Source organism: Setaria italica, chromosome IX (genome assembly GCF_000263155.2).
Source record: "Setaria italica strain Yugu1 chromosome IX, Setaria_italica_v2.0, whole genome shotgun sequence".
NCBI lineage: Eukaryota > Viridiplantae > Streptophyta > Magnoliopsida > Poales > Poaceae > Setaria > Setaria italica.
This window is the reverse complement of record NC_028458.1, coordinates 36,110,555-36,125,649: the sequence shown is the minus strand read 5'-3', so window position 1 is coordinate 36,125,649 and position 15,095 is coordinate 36,110,555. Positions and strand designations below refer to the sequence as shown.

General features: G+C 46.8%; 2 protein-coding genes across 2 annotated transcripts; one reads left to right on the top strand and one right to left on the bottom strand.

Moving 5' to 3' along the window:
- The first annotated feature begins 1,430 nt into the window (after window positions 1-1,430).
- Window positions 1,431-1,958, top strand: LOC105915164 (translation initiation factor IF-2-like). Its single transcript, XM_012849064.1, has one exon. The coding sequence runs from the start codon at window positions 1,431-1,433 to the stop codon at window positions 1,956-1,958; it is 528 nt and encodes a 175-aa protein (XP_012704518.1).
- A 2,975-nt stretch (window positions 1,959-4,933) lies between these two features.
- Window positions 4,934-13,483, bottom strand: LOC101781733. Its single transcript, XM_004983522.3, has 11 exons — window positions 13,164-13,483; window positions 12,731-12,799; window positions 10,951-12,054; window positions 9,600-9,685; window positions 8,372-9,162; window positions 7,843-8,265; window positions 7,041-7,746; window positions 6,727-6,957; window positions 6,519-6,643; window positions 6,001-6,435; window positions 4,934-5,909 (listed from the first exon to the last, which is right to left on the bottom strand). Exons 1-11 carry the CDS (start codon window positions 13,236-13,238, stop codon window positions 5,215-5,217), a joined length of 4,740 nt encoding a protein of 1,579 aa, XP_004983579.1. The 5' UTR covers window positions 13,239-13,483; the 3' UTR covers window positions 4,934-5,214.
- Between the last annotated feature and the right edge of the window lie 1,612 nt (window positions 13,484-15,095).

The window sequence follows — 15,095 nt, the reverse complement described above, 5'->3', positions numbered from 1 at the left end:
ATAATTGTCCCCTAGCTGTCGTCTGCTTTTGAGTCCTCTGAGTGCTCGTTGACTTCGCAACACCAACGCGAGGAGTGGGGGCTCAGGGTTAGACAGCAGTCACAAAAAAGGTACTACAGATGAGTAAGTACAGGCTATCATTTCCTTTCCTAGCAGATGTAAATAACCCAGAGATCCAAACCAATGAAATCTACCGCAAGTTGGTCTCTACATGTACAACAATGTGATCCTATGATGTTAAAACTTAAAACGGTGCAACTCAAGTGTAAGTATATACCATCAACCTAATCTGATGCAAAAGGCTGGCCTGGTTCAAGTAATTTCAATCAGTACGATGCGACGGAAAGCGAAAAATAAAAGGGAAAGAAATCCACAGCCTTTTGGGCATACATAAACTTAGCCCAAAACACTACACTGTTAGGTGTCCAATTCATAAGCACACTGTACCAGTCTACTAAAGCTTTAAGCTGAAAAATACTTTTTGGGCATTGGTGGCGAAGTGGATTTCCTTAGAGCGCACCCAAGAATGCAATGTGTAAAACTACAGCAATGAGGGTCTCCTATACTGAACTTGGTAGTAGGAACTCTACTGAACATAATTGAATTGAAACAGCATGACGACACGGAGCACCGCAGTTTGCTATGATGAAGTAGCAACATAATGCAGATAAGTTGATATGTGGAGGAAATAGCCTCAGATGCACCGTGCTGAAATTTGAATTTGGGTGGTTGATACAAAGTTAAACCAAATGACTGGAACCTCCATTAATACCAAGAGTTTTTGCATTCTTAGGGACACATGTAGTGAAGGTGAAATTACGAAAATTTTATTTTTGAGCGCTTTGGAGACTGATGAAGCTGGAAGAAATAAAGGTGCAGATCAACCAGTGCTAGCTGTTAGAATTAAGTTCTAACGATGATAGAATAATATATTAGTAGTGCATGTGTGCACTTGCACCTTATCACCAATTACTACTTTAGATGCTCTTATCTACTTAGATGCTCTTTAGATACTTTGCTTAGCTTCTAAACCACCTACCATGGTTAGCCTAAATGTACTCCAAACAACCCCTTTCTCGGTCTGTGAAATGAGAAAGTGATCTATTGGACCAACAATTGATATTCAGAGCCTATCTTTCTCACCTGCCCCTCTCCCGTGCTCACCCCCGAAACACCCGTGCTCTCCCGTCCAAGGCTGGCAGCAGCGCTACTGTTCCAGCAGCTTCTCCACCCCTTCCCGTGACTGGACCGGGCGCGGGCCGACGCGGATCAGGCGCAAGCGGCACGCGGCGGCCAAGACCAGCGGCGCGCAGCGACGGCGGCGGAGCGGCGCGTGTAGGAGTCGGCAGGCGGCAGGGCTACATGCGGCAGCGCGCGGGCGCCGACGGCGGCTTCCTCCCCTTCTTCCTGGCAGTTTCCTTCACCTTCCCATGGCTGGCTCCAGGAGAGCGCCGGCCACGGGTGGCGCGGGTGGCACCGACACCGCGGCTCTGGTGGTCGGCGCACCACCGCCGGCCGGCGTGGTGCCAGCACTCCCGGCTAGCTCCAGGGGCTCCTCCCGTACCTCCTCCCACCGCTCGGCCAGTGCACGGCGCCGCAAGGCAGCGACTGAGGAGAAGGAGCGGCGTAAGAAGGCAGCGGTAGTGCGGCGCGGCGCTTGCCGGGAGCAGGAGCGGCGCATTGCGGTCGAGGAGGAGGTAGCAGCGGAGCGGCACTGTGCACGGCATGAGGCTGTGGCGCACGAGGAGGAGCGGCGCGCGGAGGCCGCGAGGCAAGAGGACCGGCGGCGCATAGCAGCGTTGCGCGACGCCGAGTTGCGGGAGGCAGCTGCAACTTGGGCAGCGCGCGCAGCAGCCATGGAGACCGCGATGGCACGCGTAGCCGAGGCAGCCCACCTCACCACAGAGGAGGCACATGGCAGCTACCCAGCGGCGGCTAGAGGTGAAACGGCTGCATGAAGAGGCGGAGGTGACGTGTGAGATGGCGCAGCGCAATGAGATGGAGCTGAGGCGTGCGGCACAGGGCGACCGTCCCGAGCTGGAGGAGGCAGACTGGTGGCGGAACGCGGGGGTGGACCGGTGGGTCCAGGACCTGCGTCGAGGCACGGACGGTGGGCACCCTTGGAGCAGGAGGAGCTTCGTCCACGAGTCCAGCCTTGACTCCGATTACGACTCCGACCTCAACTCCGGGCACCGACCCCCGAGGGTCGTGAAGATCATCATCCGGGAGTCCGTCAGCAGCACGTGGTGGCCGATGTTGACGAAGACTAACTACATAGAGTGATCCTTGGTGATGAAGGTGAAGCTCCAAGTGCAGGAGATGTGGGACGCGGTCCAGTACGGCGACGTGGACAGCCATGAGGATCGGCGAGTGCTCGAGGCGTTGCTCGCCGCGGTCCTGATGGAGATGACGGCGAACCTCTCGGGGAAGAGGACTGCCAAGGCCGCCTGGGACACTATCGCTGCAGCCTGAGTTGGTAGCGACCGCACCCACAAGTCCACTCTGCAGAAGCTTCAATAGGAGTGGGATCGTCTAGCTTCCAAGCCAGGCGAGGATGTCAACGACTCTGCCTCTCCATCCTGATGCAGCGGCTATAGTGGTACGGTGATAACAAGATCAACAAGGAGAAAGCTGTTGGAAAGTTCCTGCGCGTCGTTTCGAAGAAGCACTCGCAGCTCGCTATCTCCATTGTGACGCTGCTCGACCTCTCAGCACTATCGATCGAGGAGCTGACAGGGCGACTCAAGGCATTCCACGACTGCGACAAGCTTTTTTCTAGCGGGAAGGTCATCTTCGGTGGTCAGCTCCACCTCACCGAGGAGAGGTGGCTCACCCGCCAGAAGGAGCAGAAGGAGGGGGAGTCTTCTTCCTCGACAAGCGACCTGCTACAACTGTGGCAGGACTGGCCACTGGACTAGGGAGTGCCGCCAGCCGAGGCGTGGCTAGGCCCACGTTGCGTAGGCTATGGAGGAGGAGGAGCCGGCTCTATTCCTGACTCACGGGACCATCGAGCTTCTTCCTGCGACACCGACCGCGACGGCTCTCCTCCACTTCGACGAGCCGCGCGCACACGTCTCCCTCAGCGATGGTACCAGCGACGACAAGATTGACGGCTGCCACACACCACATGACCGGGCGATGGGAGTACTTCTCCGACTTGAACGTCGACGTGCGCGGCTCCGTCAAGTTCAACGACTCTTCGGCCGTGGAGATCAAGGGCGTCGGCTCCATCATCCTCGTAACCAAGACTGGCGAGCACCGACTTCTCACCGGTGTCTACTACATTCCCACGCTGAGGAACTCAATCATCAGCCTCGGGCAGCTGGATGAGAACGGGTCGCGCGTGGAGATTGACAGCTGAGTGCTCCGCATCTGGGATCGATGATGATGCCTCCTTGCCAAGGTGGATAGGGGGAAGAACAACCTCTACATCCTCTACGTGGAGGTGGCACAGCTCGGCACCAAGGAGATTGTGCGGGGCTAGATGGTGGATGGCGGCTCGACTTCGACGTACAGCTACTACGTGGAGGGAGCTATGGAGTGGGCAGCTCTTCTTCACCGAGCGTGCCTACCTCAATCCCTGGGTCTCCACCGACTACGACGAGTTCTCCACCATCACCACCACAGCCAACCACGCCACACACTCCAGCACCGACGGCCACTCCTCCGAGCACTGCTTCGTCAATACCGGCTGACGATGAGCCCGGCTCGATGGAGTTCGCCACTCCGCTCCCTCACGACCTCGAGGCCATGCTACACCTAACACGCGACGATAATGAATCTCGCTCCTTCGCTGAGGCTGAGGGACACGCGGCTTGGCGCGCCGCGATGCAGATGGATGTCGAATAGCAAGTCCGCTCAAGCTCTAGCGAAGAACCCTGTCTTCCATGAAGCAGCTACTTGGAGGAAGGGAGCGTCAAGGCAACCATATCAACACCTAGGAAGAGTCAAGTTCCAAGAATTCTAAACCAGGCTTGGGATGGTTCATTTGCCATTCAGGACTCAAGGGAAGAATGTTAGAATTAAGTCCTAATGGTGATAGAATAATGTATTAGTAGTGCCTGTGAGCACTTATACCCGTGGGTGGTTCGTGCCTACGTGCACCTTATCACCAATTACTGCTTTAGATGCTCTTTAGATGCTTTGTTTAGCTTCTAAGCCACCTACTCCTGGTTGGCTCATATGTACTCCAAACAACCCCTTGGTTGGCCCATATGTACTCCAAACAACCCCTTTGTGGGTGTGTGGAATGAGAAAGTGATCTATTGGACCAACACTAGCCACTGACCAAAGCGCATCAATTTGGTAATGGATAAATTATCAACGTACAAATAAGCATATGAGTTGAGCACATCTTTTTGCGTCGTTAATTGAGTTGTGTTGAGGAGTGCAAACTAGCAACAAAGCTCGAGCTGTGCAAGCAAGTTATCCTAACCAAGCAAATACCTGCAAATCACAACCTGTCATAACTAGAGGGCATGTGTAAAGTTGCCATTCAGAAAGGAAAATGCAGCTTGCCATACCCACCAACAGAATACACCATACTCGATTATCTTCAATAAAATTTTCAGGGAAAACAACTTGAATTAGGTTCTGAAGATGAGATCCTTCAGTACCTTATCCAAAATTCCAAATGCTCTGTGCTTCCTGTAAAACCTTTGAAATATAAAATTAATGAATAAGGTTAATGGATTACCAGCTGCAAGCAAACATTCAGATGTCAAGAGTAAATGGAAACGTACCATACAGTAGCGTAGAATTAATCTTCAACCCTGATGGAAAGTTTAACGAAATGCAGAATACACCAAATAATAAATCTGTCATTGCAATGATTGGCAAAGGTGACTTGCACAAAACTACATTTGTCATCATGAAGCATGGCACATGCAAGTTGGGATGGAACCTAAGAATCTTCTCAGGTAGAAACTGTAAGTTCCACAACGCAAAATTGAATTTATAAACATTCACATTCTGATATATCCTTTTATGTCATACCAATAGAGTTCATGGGAAACTAACACCATATATCACATAAAATAAGGCGGACAGTAACATCATCAGACCAGCATCACTATCAACAGCAGCAGATGCATGTAATAGTGAGAAAAGAAAAGGCAAAATGTTTCATAATTTAAAAGCTATACCATCTACCCTGTCTAAACTCCATACAGCTAAACATAGCACAAAACTGTACACTCGCAAACCTAAAAAGCACTAAGTGTTTATGCCTGGCTTCTCCGGCAGAAACTGCTTCATCTCCAGAGCCCGACCCCCTTCCACAACACTAGGGAGCCCAAGAGAGAGAGACAGCGGTTCATCATCTACAATATCTGAACCAGAAAGATTATGCTTCGTTGCCACCATAGACAGGGAAAGTGACAACAATGGGGAGGAGCTCTCATCTGCCTTCAGTGATGCCTTATTTAAGCTAGTACTAGGTTCTGGGGAATCTTCATCATCAGATGAAAGAACGTGGATGATATGATCAGGTACAGGTTGTTTAAGGGAGCCAGGATCTGAGGGAACCCTGTAATTATACTGTAAATCATCAAATGGATTATGCTGTCCAACCGGTAAGGGATGTATCTTGGACAAGCATTTGCTAGGTTGCATTTCATCTCCAAAACTGCAAGCAGAGTATTTTCCGTATGAAGTCTTCTGCCTTTTGTAGGTGAGGTCAGGATCAAAAGAACCCATATCTGAATTTGGAATTAATTTGCTTGGACCATCACATATCTTTGATCCAATAAAATGACGTTGTGATACTTCTATAGAGGGCAGAAGATCATGTTTCTTAGGTTTTATCTCATCTGAGATTGACCCAATGGCACCTGGCTGCTGTGCAGCACAGAAGAGAGCTTCATTCTGATCTTCCTCCATTTTGTTTCTACCTGCTGTTCCTGTGCTACCTGCAAAGAATAATGTAAGAAAAATATATAAAAAAGCAAGGATAAATCCATAATTGGTATGTAGCTTCGTCGCAGAAAAAGGTACCACCACCTTTTGCAGCAGTTGAATAATTCCGAATCATGTCATGACCTTCTCCTGTTGATAATGTGGGAGGATGAATTCCATAGGAAGCTGCAGTAGGATGTCCTGGTATAATTTGTTTTGCGTCTGCAGTTTCTTCATGATGTATTTCACTTGCATTAAGCTTCCTATCCTCATGTTTGGACACCAAAAAAGTATTATGATCTACAAATGCACCAGACTTCTCACTCTCTGATCCAAGTGAAATAGCTGGGTCAGATATATCATCATTGGGGCACTCGTTCAAATCTATACCCAAAGACTGTAGTGCTTTAGGGGAACCCACATCTGACCCAGTGATTTGTTGTAATGAACAATTATTTGTCCCAGTCAGAGGAAGTTCCGGTGGGCTACTTGCTTTCCGGGCATGAAAAATGCCCCAAAAGAAAAGTAAACCATTCCAACCTGTAAAATGTCAGATGGAATCCATTAAAGTGAGGCAATGAGCAATCCTACCAAGAGACTAACATTAGCAAAGATAAACTTACGTTGAATCCTCTCTGGCAATTTATCGGATGGAAAAATGAGAAGTTCACTGCCACTAATATTTGCTGTAAGGGATAAATCACCCAGAAGCATGTTTTCCAAAAGTTTACCATATGCCCTTTCATAACTGTTCAAGGAGACCGGAGACCTCAGCTAGTATACAAAGGTTGAAACACAATTATAACAGTGAAATGTAGAGGAAAGTGGTACCTTTCAACATCTTTAGCAAAGAAAAAAAGAGCAATATTATCTTCAGTTGGATTTACTTCTTTAAATTGCAGTGGCCATGAGGAAAGCCGCGGAACTTCTGCTAGCTGAATTTTATCTGGTAATTGTTCACCTACTTCACGTGCTTTGGACGAGGCACAAATAGACAAGTAAGCCTGAAACCCATCAAATATTTCAGGGGAGTTTCCATGTCTTGAAACCTCAAAGCTGCCCCTGAAATAAAAGGAATACACTCTTAAACTCTTAACATTCTTAACTGGTTAAGGGAAGTAAAGGGAGAAGAGAAGAGGTCATACTGCCAGATGTAAGACTGCTCTGGAATAACTAAATCTCTTAAAGGATTTTCAAGAGCTGATGATTGATCCATGAAAGCTTCCTGCTTCAAATCAGGTTTATCCAATTTATCATCAGGGGGGTATAGATTGTGTGCCATCTGAACACCGGGTGGAATCTCATTCAATATACTTCCTGTTGCTTGAGCTGCCTCTACAATTTTACAGGAGTCATCTCCTGTGCTTTCCAAAGGCTTTTGTTGGAAGCATACCACTTTAGGAGCTGAATCTTCGGAGGTGCTTGCTATTGCCACATCTCGCAAACCTGATTCAGAAGTCATGGTAGTAGACGATGTGAGAACCACCTCTGCAGACTCATTTGGCATTCTGCTACCATTTTTCACTGAAATGAATAAATCTTCATCCTCAACATCATTTGAGCTTTCCTTTTTGACACATTTGGATGGAACTGGTGGATCAGATACATGAGCATCTTTACCAGAAACAACTCCCATTGATTTTGGATGTACAGTAACATCTTGCTTGTCATTGTCACTTTTAGACACACCATTTGAGCTTTCCTTTTTGACACATTTTGATGAAACTGGTGGATCAGGTACATGAGCAACTTTACCAGAAACAACTCCCATTGATTTTGGATGTATAGTAACATCTTGCTTGTCATTGTCACTTTTAGACAAATCAGAGCTCTGCTTCTTTTCAACATTTCCTAATTCGAGAAAATCACAAGAAAGCTCATCAAAATGGAGGGAAACTAAAATTTCCCATTTCCCTAGAGAAAGAATTAAGTAAATGAAGAGCTTACCAGGTCTTTTGCTACTTTTAAGTATGCTTGATCCAGACCTTGAAATATCCTGGTCGTTCTTTCTTTCACCTAACTTCATACAACTGTCAGGCCTTGGAGATGAAGGAATACTCGGTTTTTTAAAACTAAAGGAAGCCCTTCTTTCCATCAAATTCTTTTCCTTCACTGGCTTCAATATTCCTGGTTTTTCATCTTGAGACAAATGAAATGTTTGCTTTTGTTTTGATGAGCCAGCATCTAAGCAAACTGAACCCTCGCGTTTGAAAGATCCAGATTGTACGAGCTTTTTTACGGCCCCCTTATCTCTAGGATCTCTTGGGGAATGGTTCGCAGGTCTCAACTTGCTAGCCACCCCTTCAGCCAACTGCTTGACCTTTGGTCCATTGTTGGTGCTGTTGAAAGACAGTTGCTTCGACAAAAGACCTGTTGAAGAAAATTAGGAGGTTAACAGAACAATCCAGATTAAAAGTAACAACAGATAAAAAAAAGAATAGTTTGCCAAGAGAACAAAAAAAGAATTTGGTCAAACCTTTTGGTGAAGGAACTGGTGTTTTAGCAACCATGTTACCCAAGGAATATGACCGTGACAAGGCCTGAGAATTTTTGACTGCTTGAGTAGTTCTTACTGGAGCATTATCAACTGAAGTTAAACCTCCCTTGTCTGATTTCTTAAACGAGTTCTCACGAGAGATGACATCATGTTTTCTAAAGCTGTCTGTCTTTAAGAGCCTAGGCTTAGGGGATGAATTATTCTCTGCCTGTCTCTTACATGACATTGTTGGACTCCGTAGGCCTTCACTTGAAGATGGTGACTCCATATCGGTAGAAACTCGCAACTTCTTGCGGTTTAACAAAAATTCTGAACTTTGACATTTCTTGTTTGAGCCTCCAGCCGTCGGTGTTCCATGAGTGTGTGGCCGTGCATCCAAATCAGATGGAAGCACTTGCTTGTTACGGTTTGCAATGCTCAATAATTTTTTGCTCTTCACATCCAGTCTTTCAGAAGCTAGGGGGGTAACCTTTGCTTGCCGTGTTTGTGTATCAGCTGAAGCTAAGTGCAATTTTTTATTCTTACCATCACACTGATCAGCTTTTGGTGTGCTGCGTGTGCTTTCGGGAGCATCCAATTCAGGCACAACAATTTGCAATGCCTTTGGCTTGTTTCGACTTTCTGAACTTTGGTTCTTCTTTCCTTCAGACATATTAACCGCCGTGACACCATAGTTACTTCTTGTATTGTTCTGATCCTCCCTAAGCTGGCATTCTTCACACAACCATTCACCATCTGGGACTTTATCCAACTTCACTCGCATGCAGTAACTAGAAAAAAAATTAACAGTTAACACTAACATAGCCATGTGAAAAATGGATGTTGCATATGCATTTTACCTCACAAATAGTGTACCCAAGAAATTGTGACAACCACTAGACTGGTTGAAATAACCAACAACATTTTTTATTTTCTTCAACACATACACCCTTTAAAAACATTATGCAACCACCCTTTAGGAAAGGAAACTAACTTCTCACATGAATCAACTGCTTGGTGCATTAGGACCTGAGCAGATTATCAGTAGGTAAAGCTCCAGATTAAATTATTTAAAGTGCCTCGTTTGTATGAACTAAGAAAACTGCTAGTAAGTATAGTCAACATGACTTTGATTGCTGAACAAGTGATCCTTGGCCAAACAAAAGACTGGACACTGCCCATGATAGTTCTGACGAATACTACAGAATCATAAAAGAGTATAACTTACATATGCTCCGCCCCCTCAAGGCATCTAGTACATGTAGCTAGAAGATACTCCCTACCAACATCTCCACATATATCACAAACATTAACCTGGGGTTGATACAAACCAGACGCATAAATGTTATCCAGTGAATATAGCATACAATTAGACAAAAAGAATATGTTGATTACAAATAGTACAAGAAATGCTTAAAATAATGCAGAGTCAATGCAAAATAGCCACATAGACATTGATCAACAACAAGTGACACCATAATCATCCTGATTACAAACAATAAGAAAATGCTTTGAAGTATTTAATCTCTCAAATATGAGCAAAAATACCATGCACCATATTTTACGGAGAACTCCTTAAAATATAACTACAACGAATGTAACGGAATCATGCACAGTATAGTCGTGTTATTATCTACAGGAAACAGGAACAATTAAGTAGGCTGTTGAGTTGGGTCCCACTTATTACTTGATAGTTGTAAGACTATAGTTGATGGCAGAATTCTCACTGTTCAATACTAAGAATTTTGAAACGATCAGAGAAGAAGACCTATTAGCTCATCAACTTTTCCTAAATCAATAATCGGAAAACCATGCACCCAATAAATATATCCAACCTGTAGAAATTCCAGTTACCAGTGATTGATTTTTGAATTTGCGACTGGTAATTGAGAGTAATTGCCAGGTAACCACCCAGTTATCACTCAGCAGGACAGCAATGAGGTTAACCAAAATAATTATACATATGTTTCCTAGATAACAACAATATTCAATGAAGTGCAGCAAACTTCAATATTGAGTAACGAGAAGATTATTAGAATCCCACGCAATTATCTAAAATGAGAAAATCTACATACTAAATAACTTGTTCGCATTGGATTAATAGAGCATGAAATTAAAAGCATGGTAGTGGCAATTTGAAATTCTCAAATTGACATAGGTAGACTCCATAAAAAACTCAGTAACTGCCAATGGGTAGTGCTAGATGAAAGATGATATTCCAGAATTGCAGATATTGTGCCAAAGACTTTTGAGAGTTCAGACTTCAGTACAAGACTTGACCAATTAAAGCTATCTTCCACACAAAAGAGCAGCAAACTGCTACAGGTATAACTCCAAGACAAATGCCAGATGCTCAATAAAGAGGCAACGAAACTAAGGTCAATCTCACATTCTAACATAATACTACATAGAATGTGCCATGTTTAAGAACACTGAAACTACAAATAATGGATTCCCTTTTTTTGGTCTAAACATCACCACCAGTATCAATTAAGTTTGTTTCAATACTAGCCACTAAAATAGCAGCAAGCATTGCATTTAAAGGGGCAGCCATAGGAAATAATAAAGGAGTTACTTACATCTATCAAGCCTTCCGAAGTCCCACAGTCTGTCATCATGTCATGTTGTATATTCAACTTTCCATCACTAGAAATATCCATTGAACAATCTTGATCCCATTCTTGTTTGTCACCCTCATTCCTAGTAACACCATCATTAGATTGGATGCCAGCATGTTCCTGAATTTCATCTTTTCGGCATGAGCTGCCATTCTCCAGATCCTTCGATGAGAAACCGGCTTTGTTTGCATTTATGTTACTGTAACCTGCCAACGTGCCATGGTTGCCGCTGCCAGCTACACAAGGGTCCAGTTTTCCACCTCGCGGTTGTTCAACGTTATTCTTTGAAAGAGAAACCTTTTCACAAGATTGATGAGATGAATTATCTTGCACTGTCCCACATTCGTGAGCTTTCTTCTTAGGAGATAATCTGCTTGATGCACTGACAGAAGACTGGGTTCGCAGCAACTTCTTTGTTGAAATAGGAGAATCTGCAGGAAACAGTCTACCAGATGAGCTAGGATGCATGTCATGAGCATCAGATCCTTTCTTAGATTCATCAACACATTGATTTTTTAATCTGCTGCGGCAAACCATGCTGTTGTCTTTATAATCATTAGCAGTCAAATCTCGACTGGATGCAGAAGTCGATAGTTTTTTCTTATCCGCGTGAAGCTTGCCTTCTGCTGATGTACCAGTAACACACGAGTTGCTGTCATCATGGTGTTCTGCTCTAGATTGTTTTTTGTTTTGATTTAATAGCCTTCTACGTTTTGCTGGCATGTCTACCTCTGAAGAGTCGTCTGCAATGGATGGTCTTGCGAACACTTTATTATTTCCACCGGTTATAGAGTAGGAAACATGACCTGAGGTTGCACTAAATTCATCGTCGTTTTCTCCTTTATTGTGGAGCCCTTTCTCACTACGAACGAGTGAATTGTTTCTTACTTCTGACCTTGCAGAGCATGTTTGAGATGATGCACATTCAGCATTTGAATCCTCAACTGCAAGACTTCGGTGTAGGCAGGAGGAGCAAGGAGCATAACAGACATTACAGGTGCCTGACTCTGCCTTCAAACGAGTGCTATTGCTCGGTACCAATCTTTTCCTTACTGCAGCCTTGTCCTACAAATATAAAACGACATTAGTCTTACAATCATTACTCATGCAACAACAGAAACAAGAATGAAGCCCTGCAAGGCAAGAGTAGCACTCTTAGCTTACATCATATCTGTTGGATACAACAGGAAGAGAGCATGGGGTATAAACTGCATAGATCATGGCTTAAACCAATAAAAGGACTAGACAGATGTTACCATACACAAATCCAAGGTTTGACCATTGCAGTTTTCTTTCTAAATGGCACGCTGTCCTACAACTATATAAGCTGCTTTGGCAGTTCAGATCTAGACAGTGGATAAAAGAGTGTTCACCGAAATCTTACACATGACAACCAAACTGGTGGTGTAACCATTTACAACATGTTTTTCCAAGTAAACCTAATATCAATGTATGTGTCATAATAACGTATCAAGCAACCATATAATGAATGGCCATCAAAGTAGCCTCCATTTCCTAAACAGGGGATGAAGTATTCATGCCCTGACATATTCTTTATCTACAGCATGATGGTATCAGAATCACACTCCAAGCATCTATACAGCACTAAAATGGAAGCATCGAGTGGAAGAGGAACAATCTATACTGAACATACGACGAACAGGACGCATTCTAATGATATTCTAAGGGGGCAGAATACTTCCATGCATATGCAGGGAAACCATACGCCTCTAATGCTCACCTCCTTGGGGACCAGTTCGCGGTACCCCGACCCCTCCGCGCGTCCTCCGCCGCGCCCTTCCGCTGGTTCCTACGAAAGAGAAACAAAACGCTTCAATCTCCAAAACGGGAGCGCAGTATCAGCGGCAAAATCGCATAGAACACACGGCAAATATTTTCGATTGACGAGTGAATCCACGCAAAAATAGCATCCAAATCAAACGTGAGACACGGAATCGATGCGTTCAATCAAATTCGATTGGCCTTCTTGCAAAACCTCGTCACCTCCGAACGCAACTAATAAAGCGCGAATCGCATGAGCACGCACGCGCATGCAAACGCCCCCGATCCAATCGAAACTCATCTCGTCCCATATCATCCTATGGGGGAAAAACTCAACAACCACCACAACAACGCGTACGAGGTGGGGCGGCGGTGGATGCGGCACGACGCACCTCGGGGGCCGCGAGATCCTTGTGCCGCGTATGATCGTAGAGATCTCGCATGGTTCGCTGCTGCAGCGCCCTCATTCCCCTCCCTCCCACCCCGCCGATCGGCCGCGCCCCCGCCCCTACCTCCTGGCGCGGGCGGCAAGCGGCTCCTCCTCCATCCTAGCTAGGCTTCGGCGAGCGGCGGGCTCCGGCGCGGAGGAGGAAGCGAGGACGAGAGGGATTGGATTGGGTGGGGTTCGCTCAGCTCTGGCGTGGCGAGGAAGCAGCAGCGCCGCGGAGGAGAGCAGGGGAAGAGAGAGAGGAGAGGAGAGGAAGAGAGAGAGAGACTGGTACTGGTAGTGCTTTAGAAATTTGGACTCCGGGAGGGCGTGACGGTGACGCGACGGGAGACGGGCGAGATGGGAACGGAATGGAACGGAGCGCGCGAGACGGGTCGTGACTCCAGGTCGCTGACTGCCGGGACCCACGAGCGTTCGGCGGAGCCGGGGGCCGTAGCCACAGGTCAGTCTTGGTTCTCCGGCTGGGCGCTTAACCGGGGGTACTTAAAAGGGCTGGCCGGTGGTAATTGTGGACAGCTGGTGAGTTAAGGGAGACACTCCTATGCATGTACTGCATCTGCAAGAATTGAAGGCTGCCTAGATATGCATGTACTAAATGGCGTTAATCTTTTCCTGATTTCGTTAGCCATTTCTTGGCAGCAATTTATGAGTTGCTCAATAGAAATTTGTGGACGGCCGGCTTCGTTTTCTTTGGTACCTCTTTATATTATATATAGGTATATAGTATGCTCTAGTAAGTATTTTCCTTTTTGTTAAATTTTTCTTTCGCGACAATGGTTAATTCAATCGTGTCTATAATTTCTTCAAGTTCGACAGGGATGTACTCCATCCTTTTCTTAATGTCGTGTGACATCTAAAAAACGGAATAGAAAATAAGATGGGGAAAACATAGATGTAAAAGTGCTAGTACGTCCATGGGTTTCTTTTTCCTGGGCAACAAACTTAAGCACGCCAACACGGAAATACCGAAGGCAAATAATGACATCACTGTGCATGGGAGAATGAAATTTGCAATGATCACAGGTAAGGCCCTGTTTGGGAAGGGCGTGTTAAAATTTAACAGGGTGTTAAACTTTAACACCCTCAAATAAAGGTGTTAAACTTTAGTATCTTGAGGTGTTTGGATGATCTGTTAAAATTTAACACCTTAGGTTGTAATTGACAACTTTACCCCTCATTACTCCTCTCAATGGCAGCCAAATACCCCTTCTTCCTTCTTCTCCTTCCTCCTCCTTCCTTCTTCCTCCTTTCCTGCGCCTGCCGCCTCCGGCCCCACCCCTGCTCGGTCCACGCCGTGCCCGGCGCCAACGTCGGCGTCGGCGCTGCCGGCCGCCCCGTCGGCCCCTCCCCTGCGCATGCCGCCTCCGGCCCCGCCCCGCCGCCGGCGTCCCCTACCGCGGCGCTAGCGGCCGCGCCCGCCCGAGCCCCCAACGCCACCACCGCGCCCGCCCGAGCCCCCACCGCCACCACCTGCGCCGCCCGCCGGTCCCCACACCACCGGATCGGCCTCGCCCGCGCCCGCACCCGCCGGCCGCGCCAGCCGCCGCCCACGCGAGGCCGCCCGCGCTGGCCGCCGCCTGCCGCCCGCGCGAGCCCGCCGCGTGCTGCCCAGCGTGGCATCCCGACGCAGGAGCGGCGCGGACCGGCGGTGGCGCGCGATGGGCGGACCAGCGGCGGCGCGACGGGCGGACTGGCGGCGGTGCGCGACGTGCGGATCGGGGAAGGAAGATGGGGGCAGTGGAGGAGAGAGAAGAGGAGAGAGAGGGGGGCAACCAGGGAATAAGTGGGGAGGGGGACCACTTTTAACACCTTTAGCACATTTTAACACCCCCTCCATGTGTTTATGAAAAGAGGGGTGTTAAATTTTAACACTTCA

Excerpts from the sequence above, each read along its gene's own strand:
- LOC105915164 (XM_012849064.1), top strand. The coding sequence starts at position 1,431 with ATGGCTGGCTCCAGGAGAGCGCCGGCCACGGGTGGCGCGGGTGGCACC.
- LOC101781733 (XM_004983522.3), bottom strand. The coding sequence starts at position 13,238 with ATGAGGGCGCTGCAGCAGCGAACCATGCGAGATCTCTACGATCATACG. Across the intron at positions 12,055-12,730 it reads GCGAACTGGTCCCCAAGGAG|GACAAGGCTGCAGTAAGGAA; the intron begins GTGAGCATTAGA and ends TTATATTTGTAG. Across the intron at positions 7,747-7,842 it reads TAAAAGTAGCAAAAGACCTG|GAAATGTTGAAAAGAAGCAG; the intron begins GTAAGCTCTTCA and ends TTCTCGAATTAG.